The following is a 20,353-nucleotide window of genomic DNA, read 5'->3' as shown; positions in this document are numbered from 1 at the left end:
GCAGAACCTAAGAGGGAGCCAGCTGGCAAAGAAGTAGTGCATTGGCATAATTCTGGCCTCAGCATCACTGGGCAGCGTCAGTAGGGGTGGGTTGGGAACTGAGAGACAATAGCTTAATAACCTTAGTAACCAGCACAGCAACCCTGAGATAGATTAACTCTGGGAAGAATAATCTGTTAGCAAACCTCAGATGAGGATTTTGAGTTACATAGTTGTACCAACCCAATCTTTTCTTTAGCTCTTTTACCTGAAAAAGAGATTTGGAATGTTTTTTTTCTTGATAGTTTCCCTTTGGGTGGGCTGAAGTGGAGGCCAGCTTCCCTGTAGATTCCTAAGGGCACAAGGAAGAGATGCATGAATATTGGTATTTTCCTCTTTGATTTCTTTGTCTCCCTTTCTTTCTCCTGGTCTCTTTAAAGGATACTTAAGTTCAAGAGAGGCTAGTTTGGTCAAGAGGAAATAGCTTGGTTTGTGTTTCTCCCCAGCCTTTGTTTTTGTTTTTAAGACCGAGTCTCGCTCTGTTGGCCGAGGTTGGAGTGCAGTGGCACGATCTCGGCTCACTGCAACCTCCGCCCCCCCAGGTTCAAGCAATTCTCCTGCCTCAGCCTCCCTAGTAGCTGGGATTATAGGCAGTGCTACCACAGCCAGCTAATTTTTGTATTGTTAGTAGAGATGGGGTTTCACCATGTTGGCCAGGCTGGTCTCAAGTTCCTGACCTCAAGTGATCAGCCCATCTTGGCATTCCAAAATGCTGGGATTACAGGTGTGAGCCACCGTGCCCGGCCTGTCCCCAGCTTTTAATAACAGTTTATTAAAACCTAGGGTGTGAGAGCCACAGTTGATATAGATACAGTCCCAGAGTCATTTACTCTCTGTGGTGTTTTTCTCCTCAAGTACCTAATGATCCAGCAGACTCCATTTGTGCGCCGTCAAGTCCGCAAACTTCTGCTCTTCATCTGTGGATCCAAAGAGAAGTACCGCCAACTCCGGGATTTGCACACCCTGGACTCTCACGTGCGTGGGATCAAGAAGCTGCTAGAAGAGCAGGGGATATTCCTCCGGGCAAGTGTGGTTACAGCCAGCTCAGGCTCCGCCTTGCAATATGACACACTCATCAGCCTGGTACGAGGGCTGGGACCTGGTAAGGCAGGGAGGGGGCATGTGATAAGGCTTAGCCAAGTAGGTAATAGGGCTGGAGGTAATAACGCAGGACGTTTAACTGTGTTGACAGTGGCATGGTTAGGGCTGAGATGAGGGTAAATCCATAACCCCTGTCTGGGTGCTGTACCATGTGTAGTTGGCTTCAGGATCTGGGATGTACCCCTCAGCACTCTCGTCCCACCTGGCAGCAGTTCCTCCACTGTGAGGTTAGTGGCCTGAGTTTCTTACCAGTGCCATTTGCTTACATCCTAGTCAGGATTGATTTCTTTGTTCACCTCTGGTTTTTACCCTTGAATACTAAAGAAATGATGAAGGTTTGAGTAGAAAAATGTATTACTGCCTAAAGAGAAACTGTTTGGACTTAGAGGAGTAAACTGAGTATTTTGTATGTGAACAACCTAGAAAGAACGTCTTTAATCTAGCTGGCTCGTGTTCTTGCTATCGTTATATATCAAGAAAAGTAAACTGGATTGTAGTTTCTTAGGTCATGGTCTACCTTTTGCTGTTGCCTTATTGAGTAGTCTGAAGGTTCCTGAAAACAGCGCCTTGCGTGGGGATGGGGTAGAACAAAGGCAGGTTCAGTAAGAGCTGCAGCGGTTGCAGCAGTGTGTGGGTCATGGTCCCAGGTTGACCAGACATCCCAGGAAGCATCTGCCTTGCTCAGAAGATCATGTTCAGCTGTAGTCCAAAGTCAGGGAGATGGCTCCAGGCAGCAGGTGTGGTGCTTGTCTGGGCAGTGTGGTGGAGTTACTCCTTTCCTGTGGTTGGTTCCTGTTTCAGATGGAGCATCTGAAAGCCTGTGCAGAGATTGCCGCCCAGCGAACCATCAACTGGCAGAAATTCTGCATCAAAGACGACTGTAAGCAATGCTGCTCCTTTTGATTACTGTTATTCATTCATTCAGGAACTATTAAGGCCTACTATATGCCAAGCACTGAACTGGATGCTGGAGATATAGCTATGAACAAGATAGACTAGACAGAACTCTGTCTAGCAAAGAAGACAAGTAAAAATCTAAAAGAGTGGTGAGGACTGGTAGTCAAAGTTTGGGAAGCTGTGGAAGCACAAAGTAGGAGTCTCTGACCTCCAGGTCAGGTAGTGGCAGTAAAGTCAAAGAGGAGTAGATGGAGTCTAGAGAACCCCTTATTCAAAGGAGCAGGGGGCTGTGGTCGGTGAGTAGTTATAATACTTTTCGGAGATTTCCACAGAAAGTATAACTTCTTCACAATGTCCAGCAGAGAGAACATGGCAAAGAAAGCTGGTGAGAACAGGGCAGTCGCAGCTGTAGGGAGACGTTGTTTTGGTTCTCATGAGTCTGGTTGAGGTCATCTCAGAGCTGAGCCTCTGTCTCCTCTGCTTGCAGCCGTCCTGTACTTCCTCCTCCAAGTCAGTTTCCTCGTGGATGAGGGCGTGTCCCCAGTGCTGCTGCAACTGCTCTCCTGTGCACTGTGTGGCAGCAAAGTGCTCGCTGCACTGGCAGCCTCTTCGGGATCCTCCAGTGCTTCTTCCTCCTCAGCCCCTGTGGCTGCCAGTTCTGGACAAGCCGCAACACAGTCCAAGTCTTCCACTAAAAAGAGCAAGAAAGAAGAAAAAGAAAAGGAGAAAGATGGTAAGGGTCACCCTCTTGTCATTGTGACCACAATGATGTATGTAAATCTCTCTTGGAGCATATGGTTTGTCCTGTTGTAAAAGCTCTTTTAATCCTGATTTACAGGGGACCTAAAGCCCAAATGTTCTCTAATGTCTACTTTCAGTCTCATTTTCAATTATACTGAAGTGACACCTTAAAGAGCATGACTTCTCATACCAAGTGACAGTAATAAGAAAAGGCAAAGTGCACTGACCATTTTTAGTAGGCCAAATTTCTTATTCTGTGAAATAATAACACCTTCTCTGTGGAGCTCCCACCAGAGTTAAGTGAAGTACCACTGAGTACGTTGGTAAATGCTCAGTAAATGTTAGCTCTCTTAGCTGACCCTCACCATCAGCTGCACTGCTTTCCATGGTCCTTGGAGACCTGAGATCAGTGATCAGGGTTGAGAGCCATGGTGGTGGTTCACATTCCCCCAGTTAATGATCAGACATCTCTGTGCAGGCCTATTGCAAGCTCTTAAAAGAAGTTCCTCCTTCAGCGTCACTGTATTTGTTCAGTGCCAGCTTACATAGCACTTTATCCTATGGTTTTTAGTGTCATCATTTTATGTCTCATCTGGAAGGCAGTTGTGCTCACCACTGCATCACCAACACTACACATATGTCTCATTTGGGGCTGACCTATTTGTTCCCCAGTAAACAACTAAAAATGGTTTTGCAGAATATCAGCATTCAATAGAAACTTTTAGAAATGGACAGAATTCCCTCCCTCCCCATTTGGTAGCCCAGGCCTTAGGACCCTAGAGGACTTCTTCCTACTCTTCAGCCCTTAGTCCTGTCCTAATATTGCAGGTGAGACCTCTGGCAGCCAGGAGGACCAGCTGTGCACAGCTCTGGTTAACCAGCTGAACAAATTTGCTGATAAGGAAACCCTGATCCAGTTCCTGCGTTGTTTCCTGTTAGAGTCCAATTCTTCCTCGGTGCGCTGGCAGGCCCACTGTCTGACGCTGCACATCTACAGGTAGGGCCAGGGCTTGGTTTGGCAGATCTGCAAGGGTCTGAGGCCAGGGTGCGTAACGCAGTTATTTTGGTTTTCGGTTATATACGGTCAGAGAGTCAGTAGTTACGCCAGCCTAAATCCTCTTGTGCTTTAGAGATTTCTTTATCGTTGTCTGCTTTTTAGCCATTAAACTGATGTCATAGGCAGGAGAGGATCTGTTTTCTACTCAGAAGGCTATGTTTCAGGGTTTGTAACATGACCAAGCTTGACCCTTTAGGCTGAAAAAGCTCAGCTTCTGCTCTGGGGTACGTTGGGTGATGGGTAGAGGCAGCAAATGACTGTGCTGCATCTGGTAGGATTGATTGTCAAAAGAGAAACAAAACCGTTCAAACTTAACCCATAATTGTGGGGAAATAGATACATTTACAAAAACAATACCAGAACCTCAGTGATAAACACAGGTGCCTCAGGGTTTTCTACTGCTTGGTAACATGAGCTGTCATATATCCACAGAAATTCCAGCAAATCTCAACAGGAGCTCCTGCTAGATCTGATGTGGTCCATCTGGCCAGAACTCCCAGCCTATGGTCGTAAGGCTGCCCAGTTTGTGGACCTCCTAGGATATTTCTCCCTGAAAACTCCACAAACGGAGAAGAAGGTAACAGTTGCTTTATGGTCAGAGAGGCCAACTTGCCATATTTAACCTTTTTTCTCTTGAGTTAAGATTATTATGAATAACCCAGATATAGGGAGTCCATATAGGAAACCTCTTTTAAATATATCTAGTTTTGCATTTCTTGTTAAGCACTTGTAATATGTCTGTGATGTAGACAGTATACACTAGCAAATCTGACTTAACATAGGAAGTAGGTCAAGGTCAAGTGGGGAAAAAAGATAGAACTCATTACAGTTCCTTGGAAAAGCAAGTGCTCCTCGTTTTGCTGGTAGCCCTGATTACATACCAGAAAATGTTTCTGCAATTAGCTAACCATTTTATGGCTTCTCCATAAGAATAAAAATGATCTTCCTCCATCAGGTCGGAAAAGGGTACCACCTATCACTAAAGCTCGTGGAAACTTCTAAAGGAGATAGAATCCATTTAAATGATTCAAATTAGGCCCAGCTTTATATGATTCTGACTGAGAAGTCTGGTACGTCTAGGGCAGTATTCAGCTAGAATGCAGAAGACAAAAGTCTTTTCCAATAAGACTTCCCCTTGGGCTTTAACTTGTTTCTTTACTGAATTCTGTTTCAGTTGAAGGAGTATTCACAGAAGGCTGTGGAGATTCTGAGGACTCAAAACCATATTCTTACCAACCACCCCAACTCGAACATTTATAAGTGAGCTTTGTTTTGCTTTCTACCTGTGGGAAGCTCAGTCAGCATTCTGAGGAGTTATTTACATGTTGATAGGCTCTTACATAGGAATTGACAAGCCCCTGGGAGAAGAGTGAATCTGCCTAGTTGAGATTCCAGTCCCCTCCATGTAGGCCAGGGTCTTGCACATAGAAGGTACTCAAAATGTCATTGCTGAGTTCAGGGTTTGGTGAGTAGTGATGTAGAAAGGTCTGTATAGCCTAGGCAACATAGTGAGACTTCATCTCTAAAAAAGAATTTAAAAAAAGTTAGCCAGGCGTGGTGGCGTGTACCTGTGGTCCCAGCTGCTGGGGAGGCTGAGGCAGGAGGATGGCTTGGGCCCAGAAGTTCGAGGGTGCAGTGAACTGTGATCCATGCCACTGCACTCTAGCCTGGATGACAGAGTAAGACCCTGTCTCAAAAAAAAAAAAAAGGTCTTTAGTTTCAAGGGTTTAAGTTAAATAAGATAAATTTAAAGAAAATGTCTTACTTTTTTTAAAAAAACTTTTAAAAGAGGATATTGGTTAAATTGACAGTTTATTATTTCTCTGGTTTAGTAGTGACTGTTCTTTAAAAAAATTTAAAAAATTTTATTGAGATAATTGATGTATTAACCTATTTTAAATGTACAGTTCAATGATTTTTAGTAAATTTAATTGTGACTCTTGAGTCAAATTTTACTACTTTTTAGAATTCCTCTGAAGGATAGATCAAAGATTAGGAAGCATCTAAGGTCAGTTAGTTGAAATTTCTTTCTTGTGGCTTTGTAATCCTATTGGGATTTCTCCTGTGTCCTTGAGTTCTCACTAGGGTGGGGCTCACTTTGGGGGACATCGAGCCATGGCTTTGTCATGATTTTTTTGTGAAACTCGTGCTTCCTAAGATGAAAATGTGTTCATGCTAAGACTGGTTTCTTCCTTAGCACTTTGTCTGGCTTAGTGGAGTTTGATGGCTATTACCTGGAGAGTGATCCCTGCCTGGTGTGTAATAATCCAGAAGTACCGTTCTGTGTAAGTAACATCCGTACATGGACAGTCCTGAGGCCAATAGGTTCAGTGGGATTCTTGTTTCCAGAGATGGATCATTATCACATAGATGTTCCTCTCCTAATGGTTGGTCACCAACAGTAGGAATTTTTATCTGCAACATTTATTACCTTAAATAGAAACTTAGCTGGGTGCAGTGGCTCAAGCCTATAATCCCAGTACTTTGGGAGGCTAAGATGGGAAGATCCCCTGAGCCCAGGAGTTTTAGACCAGCCTGGGCAAGATGGTGAGACCCCATCTCTACAAAATATTTTTTAAAAAATTAAATAGAAACTTCATCTTGTGGATGAAGAGCGGGTTACATTGATGGATTTTTAAAAAGGCAGTACGAGTCTTGAACTAATACCATGTTTTGTGAACTCTTGTATTTAGTATATCAAGCTGTCTTCCATCAAAGTGGACACACGGTACACCACCACCCAGCAGGTTGTGAAGCTCATTGGCAGTCACACCATCAGCAAAGTGACAGTGAAAATTGGGGATCTGAAACGGACCAAGATGGTGCGGACCATCAACCTGTATTATAACAACCGAACCGTGCAGGCCATCGTGGAGTTGAAAAACAAGTATGGGCTTTTTAGGCCTTGGGAGGGGCAGCAGGTTGTAAGGCTGAAGCTCAGTTGTTGCCTTCGGTTCCTGGAATGGAGTAAGGCAGCACATCCCTAGAGGGCTAATACATCCTCTTGGCCCCTCCATTCCTGACCGAAGGACAAAAGTGAAACAACAGTTCTAAGGATGTTGACAAAGATTATTTTTAAATTAGTCCAGTGGAGCCATAGGGGTCTGTGGAAGTTCCTCAACAGCCTGCCTAGGGAGGGGAAGCTGAGTGAGGGGACCTCCAGGCTTCTCATGCCCATTTTAACTATTCTTATACAAAGGTCTAGACTTAGATAAAACCTTCTATATTGGGAAGTAATTGTCATTTCTTGGATTAAGACAGCTGTGCTCTTGCTCATAGACCAGGAAGTTATTTCTCAAGAAGCTTCTTTAGTACACACACTCTTCAATTTCCACATGGTGCCTTTTCTCTGTATCTGCTGATACTGGATCTTCCTAGCCCGTGTATCCCAGTGACTGAATCAGGGCATGTCATATTTAGGCCAAGAGAGGCACTCACATGGGTTATAGTGTTGACTTTCACAGAGACAGATCGCCTTTTGTTGAACTCTCAGGCATTGCTACTGAAGGGAGAACACAGGTCGACACTACTTGAATAGTAAGACTTACAGAGCTGTTCTACACACAGGATGGAAGTATTGCTGTTATTCCAAGAGGCAGAATAAGGCTCATTACCACAGCACATGTGGCCATGAAGGCTGCCTAGGGAGGTTTTCTCTTCTTGCCTTGAAAAGCCTAGTTTCACCTTGGTGACCTGAAAGTAGATGCTGCACATTAGGGTGGCCCATTCCCCTCCAGAGGAGGTGGGTTTGATTTTTCGTTGTGTGGAGTCAGCAGAGCTACTGGTAGACTATTAGGGTTCAGATCCCAGCTCTGCTACGTAGCTCTGTAACCTTAAGAGAAGCTGCTTAACCTCAGTTTCTGTAACTATAAAATGGAGATAGGATCCCACTTCCAGGGTTTTATTTTAAGGACTAAATGAGTTAGTATGTGTCAGGTGCTGAGAACAGAGCCTAGCACGTAGTAAGTACTCAGTAAATATTAGCTCTCATTGTGTTATATAATCACCCCAAAACTATTGCATACCTTCCTCCTTATGACTTGACTTAGCACTTGGTTCAGACCCTGATTTTCTTCCTCTGCCTCTCTAAAACAGCCTAGCTTTATCTTTCCAAGGTTGCTGGCAGGATGGGAACTTGGCATGCATCATCATTGCACCTCTTACAGGCTTCAGTGTGGCATGCTTTTGGAGTCATGGTTTCCCTTGTTATATATACTTCTGTTGTTTTCCTGGAATTTCAAAAGGTATCATGTATAACAGCTTAAAGCACTTGTATGTTCTTTCCTTTTTTTATAGAGAAAAGTTAGTGGAAAACTTTTTTAAAACTGGCTTCCTATTATATGCCAGATTTCTTTTCCTTAGAGTAACCACTTAATTGCCTTAGAAAAATACATGGGACAGTCTTCCTCTTTGTCTCATCAGACTGTTATCACTGAGGGTTAGATGAGAAAATCTCAAGGCTGTCTGTCTTTCCTAGGCCAGCTCGCTGGCACAAAGCCAAGAAGGTTCAGCTGACCCCTGGGCAGACAGAGGTGAAGATTGACCTGCCATTGCCCATTGTGGCCTCCAATCTGATGATTGAGTTTGCAGACTTCTATGAAAACTACCAGGCCTCCACAGAGACCCTGCAGTGCCCTCGCTGTAGTGCCTCAGTCCCTGCCAACCCAGGAGTCTGTGGCAACTGTGGAGAGAATGTGTACCAGTGTCACAAATGCAGGTAAGTCATTGGTCGTCCCCTAGGCCAGGGCTGTGCACATTCCTTGTTATTTTTCTGTAGCAGTGTCAGTGTGAGCAATTATAGTGTCTGATTCCCTCAGAACATTTAGAGAATTATGGGTTTGTAGAGTGGGTTCAAGGGTAGAAAGGGAGGAGGAAGAAGAGAGAGAGAGAGAGTGTGTGTGTGTGTGTGTGTGTGTGCATGTGCACACGAGTGTGCCTGTCCTGTGGCAGGGGTGGAGGGTAAGGGCGGAGGGAGGTCCAGAAGTTTAGCTCTGGGTCTTGCTTTCTTGTTACCTGGCTGCTTAAATCATTCATTTGTTATTGTCCCTTCAGTAGCCCCTGCAGTAGTTACCAGAGTATATAAATGCGGCACAATCCATCTCCTCAGAGTGACCCCCACCCCACCCAACCTTGTCACCTCACTGACCCAAATGCTTTGGTTACTTAGATCCATCAACTACGATGAAAAGGATCCTTTCCTCTGCAATGCCTGTGGCTTCTGTAAATACGCCCGCTTCGACTTCATGCTCTATGCCAAGCCTTGCTGTGCAGTGGATCCCATTGAGAATGAAGAAGACCGGAAGAAGGTAAGGCCAGATCTGGCCTAGACTCAGGGCTGTGGCCTTGATCTGGACTTTGGGCAGACCTGGTGCAGTGCAGTGCACTTTACTTTCTAGCCCAAGCCTTCTTCGACTCAACACCAGTTTCAGGGCCCAGCTTTTGGGTGGGAGCAAAGAATGGCATAAGGTATATTGTATTGAAAGACATGGTTTGCATAGGATTTTAGAAAAGTGTTGATCGATAATGAAACTAGAGTATCTCCAGGTACAGATAACTTTAGATTTGGATGCTTTGCCCTGCCTTTCTTCCACGGACTGCTCCATATTTTTTTTTTCTTTTCTTTTTTTTATTATTATTATTTTTTTGCACACAAAACAATAAACATTTTCTAAAAGTACATACAAACAAAAACACGCATATCAAACATATTAGGAAGGTTGCACATGGGAAGACGGGGAATAGAAATGGGGGTGGGAATTAAAGAAAATAAATGAGAGAGGGACTTTGTATGGATCAATGATAATAACTCAATCCTCTATTTGACAAAGAAGAAGGAGAAGGAAGAGGAAGAAAAAGAAAGTGGGATAAAGGATCAGAAAGGGAGGAAAATAGAAAAAATTAGAGTATGACTCCAGGGTAGACCTGTTTTGTTGTCGCTTGGTTGGTTGGTTGGTTTGTCAGTTGTATTTTTCATATGTTTCGCCATGTTGGCCAGGCTGGTCTCGAACTCCTAGCCTCAAGTGATCAACCCGCCTCGGCCTCCCAGAGTACTGGGACTACAGGCGTGAGCCACCACGTCCAGCCCCCACATTGCTTCTGGCCTCTGTGGTAGACCTCCCAGACGGGGCAGCTGGGCAGAGGCGCTCCCCACATCCCAGATCGGGCGGCCAGGCAGAGGTGCTCCTCACTTCCCAGACGGGGCGGCCAGGCAGAGACGCTCCTCACTTCCTAGATGGGGTGGCGGCCGGGCAGAGGGGCTCCTCACTTCCAGATGGGGCAGCTGGGCAGAGGCGCTCCTCACATCCCAGACAATGGGTGGCCGGGCAGAGGCGCTCCTCACTTCCCAGACGGGGCAGCCAGGCAGAGGCGCTCCCCACTTCCCAGAAGGGGCGGCCACGCAGAGGCGCTCCTCACTTCCCAGACGGGGCGGCCGCGCAGAGGCGCTCACTTCCCAGAGGGGGCGGCTGGGCAGAGGCGCTCCTCACTTCCCAGACGGGGCGGCCGGGCAGAGGCGCTCCTCACTTCCCAGACGGGGCGGCCGGGCAGAGGCGCTCCTCACTTCCCAGACGGGGCGGCCGGGCAGAGGCGCTCCTCACATCCCAGAAGGGGCGGCCGGGCAGAGGCGCTCCTCACTTCCCGGACAGGGCGGCCGGGCAGAGGCGCTCCTCACTTCCCGGACAGGGCGGCCGGGCAGAGGCGCTCCTCACTTCCCGGACGGGGCGGCCGGGCAGAGGCGCTCCTCACTTCTTCCCAGACGGGGCGGCCGGGCAGAGATGCTCCTCACTTCCCGGACGGGGTGGCGGCCGGGCAGAGGGGCTCCTCACTTCCTGGACGGGGTGGCGGCCGGGCTGAGGGGCTCCTCACCTCCCAGACGGGGCGGCCGGGCAGAGGCGCTCCTCACCTCCCAGACGGGGCGGCCGGGCAGAGGCGCTCCTCACCTCCCAGACGGGGCGGCCGGGCAGAGGCGCTCCTCACCTCCCAGACGGGGCGGCCGGGCAGAGGCGCTCCTCACCTCCCAGACGGGGCGGCCGGGCAGAGGCGCTCCTCACCTCCCAGAAGGGGCGGCCGGGCAGAGGCGCTCCTCACCTCCCAGACGGGGCGGCCGGGCAGAGGCGCTCCTCACTTCCCAGATGGGGCGGCCGGGCAGATGTGCTCATTTCCCAGACGGGGCAGCGGCCGGGCAGAGTCGCTCCTCACATCCCAGACGATGGGCGGCCGGGCAGAGGCGCTCCTCACATCCCACACGATGGGCGGCCAGGCAGAGACGTTCCTCACTTCCTAGACGGGGTGGCGGCTGGGCAGAGGCGCTCCTCACCTCCCAGACGGGGCGGCCGGGCAGAGGAGCTCCTCAGAACCCAAACGATGGGCGGCCGGGCAGAGACGCTCCCCACCTCCCAGACGGGGCGGCGGCCGGGCAGAGGATGCAATCCCAGCACCCTGAGAGGCCAAGGCAGGCGGCTATGAGGCGGAGGCTGCAGCGAGCCAAGACCACGCCACCGCACTGCAGCCCGGGCAACACGGAGCACCGAGTCAGCGAGCCTCCGTCTGCAGTCCCAGCACCTCTAGAGGCCGAGGCCGGCAGACCACCGGAGGTCTGGAGCTGGAGAGCAGCCTGGCCGACATGGCGAAACCGCGCCTCCAGCCAAAGGAGAAAAACCAGGGAGGGGTGGTGGCGCGTGCCGGCAATCCCGGGCAGCCCGCAGGCCAGGGCAGGAGTATCACGGGAGCCGGACGCAGGGAATCTGCAGCGAGCCGAGTGTACTCCAGCCTGGGCCACAGAGGGAAGAAAAGAAAAAGAAAAAGAAAGAGAAAAAGAAAGGGGAGGAAGGAAGGAAGGAAGGAGGGAAGGAAGGAGAAGGAAGGGGAAGGAAGGAAGGGGAAGGAAGGGGAAGGAAGGAAGGAAGAGAGGGAGGGAAGGAGGGAGGGAGGGAAGGGAGACTGCTCCATATTGAGGCTGCTGGCCCTCCCTCAGTATTAGCTTGTCCAGTGCTAGTTCCCAGCCTGCATAATATGGGCGGGGGCGGGGGGAGGTTTAGACATTAAAGAACAGTGAAAAAGGGGCACCTATAGGGTTAACAGAAGAACATTTAGCTTCGGAGTCAGAAGGACAGAAATTCTAATTCCAGCCATACTTTTAATACTTGTGTAACCTAGTATAAGTTGCTTCTCTCAGCATTGTATTATTATGTATCACAGATGTGTATTGTATTTTTATTAGAAATAATATACCCACCTCACAGGAAGGATTATTGTGAAGAATAATGTATGAAACACAGTGCCTGACCTATAGGAAATGCTCTCTGGTAAATGGTTAGCAGTGAGGATTACTCAGGGAAAGTCATCAGCTAAAAAGCCTTCACTCAGTCCCTGTCTTTTCCTGTCTAGGCTGTATCCAACATCAATACACTTTTGGACAAAGCTGATCGAGTGTATCATCAGCTGATGGGACACCGGCCACAGCTGGAGAACCTGCTCTGCAAAGTGAATGAGGCAGCTCCAGAAAAGCCACAGGTAATCCCACGCTGCAAAGGGCATTTGGAGAAGGCCTTGGGTCATGATCAGAAGACTGCCTCCTAGGTGAGATCACTTTAGGTGGGAGGCCTGACAGCTTACCTCTTGGGGTTGCAGGATGACTCAGGAACAGCAGGAGGCATCAGCTCCACTTCCGCCAGTGTGAATCGTTACATCCTGCAGTTGGCTCAGGAGTATTGTGGAGACTGCAAGAATTCTTTTGATGAACTCTCCAAAATCATCCAGGTAGAGAGCGGGGAGCAGCTTTTGGGTGTGTTTTGTCCACGCGTTACTGGTGTTGTTTTCACAGCAGTCCCACTGCTCTCTCATCCAGCAGTCCAGGTCACGGTGTTGTCCCTGCCCAATCCAGCTGAAAAGGCAGGCAGGTGGCTGCACCAAACGGCATCTCCCCCACCGTGATTTATGGCTCTGGTCAGAATGCTGAGTTCATGCTAGATAACTGAACATACTGGTGATGGGAAAGTAGCACAGATACGGGGTTTTTTTTAGCCATTAACAACCCATCTTTAGTAGAGGGGTTACTGGTCTTAAAAAATTTTGGGCCGGGCGCGGTGGCTCAAGCCTGTAATCCCAGCACTTTGGGAGGCTAAGGCAGGCGGTTCATGAGGTCAGGAGATCCAGACCATCCTGGCTAACACAGTGAAACCCTGTCTCTACTAAAAATATAAAAAATTATCCGGGCGTGTTGGCGGGTGCCTGTAGTCCTAGCTACTCAGGAGGCTGAGGCAGGAGAATGGCGTGAACCCGGGAGGCGGAGCTTGCAGTGAGACGAGATTGCGCCACTGCACTCCAGCCTGGGCGACAGAGCAAGACTCCGTCTCAAAAGAAAAAGAAAAGAAAGAAGAGAAAATTTTGATGCCAAGATTTTGTTCCCTCTTCTTCTAATATGCCGCGTTTGCAGGCTATAGGTAAGGGCATACCAACTGCAATCAACCAGGGTGGGCCATGTGTCAGTTGCAATGTCACAGATCTAATCTCCATGAGATGGGAGGCTGGCCATAGATAGAGGTACCTCATATAAGGAGAGCATCCAGTTTACCTTCCCCCTCAACCCCAAATTGCTGGAGTGCCATCTTTGCTACACGTGTATTAGCTTCTAACCTTTGTCTTTGTTACATGGGAGTTAAGAGTATAAGCCTGCCATCTGAGTCTGAGTTCTGACTCTGCCACTTATCTTGGTCAAGCCACTTCCTCCAAGCTTCAGTTTCCTTCTCTGTAAAATGGAGATAAAGCATCTAACCCGTTGGGTTATTGAGAAGATTAAATTATATAATGCATGTAAAGTTTTTTCTAAAGCAAAACTAATTTTCCAGTTAACATCCTCTTCTTATTTTAATTGCTAATTCCCATTATTATTGCCTTTTTGTTCTTAGAAAGTCTTTGCTTCGCGCAAAGAGTTGTTGGAATATGACCTACAGCAAAGGGAAGCAGCCACTAAATCATCCCGGACCTCCGTGCAGCCCACATTCACTGCCAGCCAGTACCGTGCCTTATCCGTCCTGGGCTGTGGCCACACATCCTCCACCAAGTGCTATGGCTGCGCCTCGGCTGTCACAGAACATTGTATCACACTACTTCGGGCCCTGGCCACCAACCCAGCCTTGAGGCACATCCTTGTCTCCCAGGGCCTTATCCGGGAGCTCTTTGATTATAATCTTCGCCGAGGGGCTGCGGCCATGCGGGAGGAGGTCCGCCAGCTCATGTGCCTCCTAACTCGGTCAGTACCTACACCATGGTTATGGGCCTAGTGATTCCTACTGACACTGGCAGCCATGCTAGGAGCGTTAGAGAGGGTGCACAGACTAGTGCTTCTGACCACCCAGCAAGTTAGGTAGCTTATAACAAAGGAAAGATGGAAAGAGACACAGGGTGTAGGTGAGTGAGTTTGGGGAGCATTGAAACCCAGGTTTCCTTGTAAATGGCATGATTAGCTTGTGCTTTTTTGGTTCCAGTACAGTGTCTTGAGGAAACTATCCCTGAGTCCTTGTGAGGGAAGAGAAGGGAGACACTTGAACTCAAAGACTCATATGAAAGAAGCAGAGCAGTGGGGCCTGGAGATTAAGAGCTTGGACTCTGGATTGGAAAGACTCAATTTCAGTATCTGATACCTTATACTATATGCCTTGGACAGATTCCTTAATTTCTCTGAGTCTGTTTTCCTCATCTGAAAAATACTGACAGTAGGCTGGGCGCAGTGGCTCTTGCCCGTAATCCCAGCACTTTGGCAGCTGAGGCTGGCGGATCACTTGAGGTCAGGAGTTCAAGACCAGCCTGGCCAACATGGTAAAACCTCGTCTCCATTAAAAATACAAAAATAGGGCCAGGTGCTGTGGCTCACGCCTGTAATCCCAGCACTTTGGTGGGCCAAGGCGGGTGGATCACCTGAGGTCGGGAGTTCAAGACCAGCCTGACCAACATGGAGAAACCCCATCTCTACTAAAAATACAAAATTAGCCAGGTGTAGTGGTTCATGCCTGTAATCTCAGCTACTCAGGAAGCTGAGACAGGAGAATCACTTGAACCTGGGAGGTGGAGATTGCGGTGAGTCGAGATCGTGCCATTGCACTCCAGCCTGGGCAACAAGCGAAACTCCATCTCAAAAAAAAAGAAAAAACAAAAAAAACAAACATAGGGCTGAACGTAGTGGCTCACACCTGTAATCCCAGCACTTTGGGAGGTCAAGGCAGGCAGATCACGAGGTCAGGAGTTGATCATGATGTCATGGCAATGTCTCAGCAGTGGGCTGCATGCCTAGGAAGTAGCAAGTGGGGGAGCTGAGAGCAGGCACATGCCAGGAATGCTAGGGCATCACAAGGAACCTGTGTAGCTGGAGACAGGGATGCAGTAGGGAAGACTCGGGAGGAGGCTCAGGTCAGAGGGTGCGAGGGCCAGATCCCATAGGGTCTTGTGGGCCTGTGTGAGGACTTTGGGGCTTATTCAGTATGTTGGGAAGCAAGAGTGAGTGATACGTGTTTTTTTTATGAATAATGGGAACATTGTTACAAAGAGACGTAAACTGGAATGTGAGGGCCTTGTGGAAAATGACATGCAGGCAGATGGAGAAGACAGGGAAAGAGTTGTGACCAAGACTGAGAGTGGACCTCTAGGTTTATGGAGACTGTGTCACACCAGACAGCAGGGGCTCTGTTGCCTGGGACGTGGGCCCCATAAGGTGGTGCTGCTCTTCCCTCAGTTAGCTTCTGTTCATAGGCAAGGTGGCTGTGATGGGCCCTTTATTATTACCGACCATGGTTTTGTGAAGCTAAAGCTGTAGTCTTGCCCCTGGGAAGGAAGTAGAAAATTTGGGGCCAGGTAGCCTTAGACATTGATTTCATTTTCTCTGGGCCCCTTCAGGTGGAAGGGAGTGTCACACCTGATTGTGAATTATAGGACTCCATTTCTATTTGCTTCCGCAGAGACAACCCAGAAGCCACCCAGCAGATGAATGACCTGATTATTGGCAAGGTCTCCACAGCCCTGAAGGGCCACTGGGCCAACCCCGATCTGGTGAGCCGGCCTAGCAGGCCCAGCTGTCCTCTCTGACTTCCCCTCACATGCCTTGTGTTCCTCAGCTTCCCCTCCCAGGTCCTGCGGTGACTGAGGAGGGAAGGAGCAGAACATTATCCCAGAATGGTTTTCCCAGGGAAGAGCCTGGAGCACAAGGGTCTCCGTCTGTCCTTTGTCTCTGTTGGAGCCACCTAGGACCAGAAATTGTATTAATAGTTAAGAGTCACTGGACCGGAGCTGACCCTCTTGACTCATGTCTCTTCCCATTGCCTTCTAGGCAAGTAGCCTGCAGTATGAAATGCTGCTGCTGACGGATTCTATCTCCAAGGAGGACAGCTGCTGGGAGCTCCGGTTACGCTGTGGTGAGTTAGGGGATTTTCAGAGACAGGAAAGGAGGCTCCAAGGAGCAGTCCTGGCCGGAGTGGGAGGGGAGGAGGGAAACTGATGCTTGGGTGGCCTCTGCAGAGCAGATGTGTAGTTCCTGATTGTGACTCTGCCTTTCCTGACCATCCCTAGCTCTCAGCCTTTTCCTCATGGCTGTGAACATAAAGACTCCCGTGGTGGTTGAGAACATTACCCTCATGTGCCTGAGGATCTTGCAGAAGCTGATAAAACCACCTGCTCCCACTAGCAAGAAGAACAAGGTACTGGGCCAAGCAGGGGTCTAACAAGGAAGGGCAGGGCAGCCACCCTCCTCATTCCCTGGCAGTGTGCCCTGCCTCCTCATGGTCTCCACTTTGCCTTGAGCCCACCTCCCCTGAGTGGCTCCAGTGCAGCCTTCGCCTTAGTTCAGCAGACATGGGTTGGGATTTTTGAGAAGGATGGTTCAAGTAAAATAAACATGAAACTGCAAAGCAGAGAGCAAAGTGGCTAGCTGTGAAGGATGAACTCTCTCCAGTCATGTTAGATAACTTGCAGCCCCCAGAAAGCATTGTGTCCTTCCTACCCCTGTGCCTTTGCACATGCAGTGCTGTGCAGTGATAGAAATCCCAGGCTCTGAAGCAGACTTTCTGAGTTCAAATCCCAGCACTTCCATTTATTAGCATCATGACATTGGGCAAGTCGTTCCTTAGTTTCCCCATCTATAAAATGGGAATATAGTCTCCACCCGGAAGTGTTGTGAAAAATAAATGACATAATACAGACTAAGTGATCAAAACCGTGTCTGCCTAAGTTAATCCTTAACAAATGTTAGCTGTGGCTATCTCCTGCTTTCTTTGCCTAGAATGTTTTCCTTCACTTTGTTAGCTGCTCCTTAGAGGGTCTAGTTCTCTACTAGGCTAGCTGTAAGCTCCTTAAATCCAGGGACTGGACCATCTTAGTAATACTTTTTATGTCTAGTGTATAGGATGGTATAACATCTATAATAGCTGCTTTGTAAATTATTGTTAAGTGAATAAATGAAACCAAGTTTTTATCCTAAAATAACTGTAGCTGAGCCACAGATTGACTTGCTTGTATCAGCTTTTGAATTGGGAGGCCATAGTTCTTTCTTTGGGCCATGCCTAAGGCTCTGCCACCAACTTGCCCTGGAGTGGGCCTTGGGTCCTTCTGTCTGATGGGCCATCCCTTATGGGCAACAGAGTCCTCATGGCAGGAAGATTGCTTTTTGAGTGCTAAGCACTAGGGTTATGATGTGGGGAAGCTGGACATTGAAGCTGCCTTCAGAAAAGGCAGCATGGGGCACTCTGCTTCCTTCCCTTTGATGGGGGGATTATTTCCCCCCAGATTCCCAGCAAGTAAAATCGGCCCTTGGTTGAGAAGAGGACACCCATCCCTACATGACCATCATTGTTTCCACAGTGTGAGGCAAAGGGAGATTTTTTCACAGAATTACTTACCCTGTAAGGACTGAGGCCTGGTGTGGATGTTCACATTTTGCTCCTCGTAACTTAGTGAGAGCAGCAGTTCCTGAAATCTGGCTCACAGACTCCGGGGTGTTCTTAAGACTTTCAAAGATCTGTGAGGACAAAGTTATTTTCATAATTGTCTTAAGACGCTATTTGCCCCTGTAATTCTTGTGACGTTTGTGCTGACGGTACAAAACCTTTGCTGCTGGGGAGACGGCCGTTGTCTTAGGTTGACAAGGCGGTGGCCCCGTGCAGTTCTTCACTGCCACCCGGTTTCATCAAGAATATCCTTGATGAAGCAGTACAAATTAATTTTATTAAATCTCCACTCTTGGGTACTAATCTATTTAATGCTCAGTGTGACAAAAATGAGTACACAGAAAGCGCCTCTGCTGCACCCCAAGTACAGCAGTTGTGCTGAGAAAAGGCACTTGTGTGAGATGCAAGCCAGCCCAGCTGCCTTTCCATGGATCTCCGCTTGTGCTTGAAAAAAATGGCTGATGGGCAAATTGTGGTTGTTCAGGCTTAGGTATTTGGCAGATATTTTCCTCAAAATGAATGAAGTGAGCTTTAAGAAGAACTGACATAACTGTGTAAACCAGTGTTTTCTAAATGACCAATGCATGTTATAGTATCCTGCCAGGTAAAAGATGAAGGTTAGTGTAATGAAGTATGAAAAGTTTATTGATGTGATTTCAGAGTCCATACTACAACTAATCTTTCAGACCCTATAATTTGTTAAGTTTTGGTATAGTCTCAACGAAAAAAATCCACAACTAGTTGAAAAAGGTATTAAAATATTCTTTCCTTTTCCAACTGTATATCTGTATGAGGCCAAATGTTTTTCATATACTTCAACCAAAACAACCTGTCATGACACTTTGACCATAGAAGCAGATATGAGAATCCAGATGTCTTATAAAGCAGTCATTAAACAATTGTCAAAAATGTAAAACAGTGCCACGTCTTTCTGTAGGTTATTTTTGTTTTGGAAAATATAAAATTTAGGTCGACAAATAATAGATTTACTCTTCTTTTTAAATGAATTAACAAATATCTTAAGAATTTCTCAGTTTTTTTATTTTTTATTTTTTTTTTGAGACAGGGTCCCACTCTGTCACCCAGGCTGGAGTGCAGTGGCATGATCTTGGCTCACTGCAAACCCTGCCTCCCAGGTGCAAGCAATCCTCCTTCCTCAGCCCCCTGAGTAGCTGGGACTACAGGCATATACTACCGTGCCCAGCTAATTTTTTTTTGTATTTTGTATTGAAATGGAGTTTCACCATATTAGCCAGGTGGGTCTCGAATTCCTGGACTAAAGCATCATCTGTCTGCCTTGGCCTCCCAAAGTGCTGGGATTGTAGGCGTGAGTCACCGCCCCCGGCCAGTTTTAATCTTTAACATGAGAAATGTCAATAGATACAACCATGTAAAGCAAAGCTCTCTGGAGTCCTTAATAATTTTCGAAGACTGTAACAGGGTTCTGAGGCCAAACAGCTTGAGATGCGCTGGACTGTGGTGTCGTCTGTGGCTCTCTCTCTGGAGGCTGCTTCTGGTTAGCAACAGTTTGCATTCTGGAGGCTGCTTGTGACCCTTGGAAGGTTTATGTTTACGAAACTGCAAATCAGCCGTGGGATAGGAATTAGTGTATGTACTATAGGATTGTCTGTAGGAAGCCAGCCACAGCTTCTGCTGCACAATAAAAATCAGTGACCTTAAGCTCAATGTGGAGATGCTGCTGCTAAATTGGATCAAAATGGTTTAACAGGAACACATATTTGGGCATAAAAGATACACATGTTGATCCTCCTGATCTTCTTGCCTTTGCACATCACCACCTGGGGCACCAGTGCCATGCTGTTGGGACTATGGCTCAGGTGTGCCCTTGAACGCCCTCACCTTGCTCCACTTGCCTCCTCCAGGATGTCCCCGTTGAGGCCCTCACCACGGTGAAGCCATACTGCAATGAGATCCATGCCCAGGCTCAACTGTGGCTCAAGAGAGACCCCAAGGCATCCTATGATGCCTGGAAGAAGTGTCTTCCTATCAGAGGTATGTCTTTCTCTTCAAGATGCTGGGAAGTCCTGCCTGTGCTCTGACAGCCCTGCCTTCTGTCACTCTCGTTGACTTACCTACCCCTGCAACCCTTGGCCTTGCAGGGATAGATGGCAATGGGAAAGCCCCCAGCAAATCAGAGCTCCGCCATCTCTATTTGACTGAGAAGTATGTGTGGAGGTGGAAACAGTTCCTGAGTCGTCGGGGGAAGAGGACCTCCCCCTTGGATCTCAAACTGGGTCATAACAACTGGCTGCGACAAGTGAGTGGCCACTTCTGGACTCTTCACCCCCTGCGCCCCTGACCCCAGACTCTAAGCAATATGTTTCTGCCCCTCACCATGTGTCCGCGCTGCCATCTCTTCTTTCTCTTTGCTCTTCTTGCTTCCTTTCAAATAGGGAGTGAGTACAGGTTCTTGGTTGTAGCTGTTGGGCTAGCATGGTGGACTGGCCGAGGCAGAACTTCCTCTGCTTATCTCAACAAGCTCCTTGTGCTTCTGCTTTCCTCCCTGACCATAGTCCCTTTTCTCTTTCCATTTTTCATATCTTCTGCTATCCTTCCCCTCCCTCCTCTT

At 48.1% G+C, this 20,353-nt stretch overlaps 1 protein-coding gene across 10 annotated transcripts in view; it reads left to right on the top strand.

Annotated features, from left to right (window-relative positions):
- Positions 1-20,353, top strand: part of UBR4 (ubiquitin protein ligase E3 component n-recognin 4) — a 142,202-nt gene that overhangs the window by 88,480 nt on the left and 33,369 nt on the right. For all 10 annotated transcript variants that reach the window (XM_030805617.1, XM_030805618.1, XM_030805626.1 and 7 more), the window contains 18 exons: positions 895-1,122; positions 1,942-2,020; positions 2,525-2,770; positions 3,607-3,775; positions 4,268-4,412; positions 5,010-5,095; positions 6,033-6,120; positions 6,529-6,722; positions 8,313-8,552; positions 9,003-9,141; positions 12,221-12,346; positions 12,464-12,592; positions 13,741-14,084; positions 15,784-15,874; positions 16,152-16,236; positions 16,391-16,518; positions 19,647-19,776; positions 19,884-20,041. In XM_030805617.1, the coding sequence (XP_030661477.1) occupies positions 895-1,122; positions 1,942-2,020; positions 2,525-2,770; positions 3,607-3,775; positions 4,268-4,412; positions 5,010-5,095; positions 6,033-6,120; positions 6,529-6,722; positions 8,313-8,552; positions 9,003-9,141; positions 12,221-12,346; positions 12,464-12,592; positions 13,741-14,084; positions 15,784-15,874; positions 16,152-16,236; positions 16,391-16,518; positions 19,647-19,776; positions 19,884-20,041 (2,805 nt within the window). The remainder of the gene's footprint in view (positions 1-894; positions 1,123-1,941; positions 2,021-2,524; positions 2,771-3,606; positions 3,776-4,267; positions 4,413-5,009; positions 5,096-6,032; positions 6,121-6,528; positions 6,723-8,312; positions 8,553-9,002; positions 9,142-12,220; positions 12,347-12,463; positions 12,593-13,740; positions 14,085-15,783; positions 15,875-16,151; positions 16,237-16,390; positions 16,519-19,646; positions 19,777-19,883; positions 20,042-20,353) is intronic.

Source organism: Nomascus leucogenys, chromosome 24 (genome assembly GCF_006542625.1).
Source record: "Nomascus leucogenys isolate Asia chromosome 24, Asia_NLE_v1, whole genome shotgun sequence".
Lineage (NCBI taxonomy): Eukaryota > Metazoa > Chordata > Mammalia > Primates > Hylobatidae > Nomascus > Nomascus leucogenys.
This window is presented reverse-complemented; position numbering and strand designations above follow the sequence as displayed.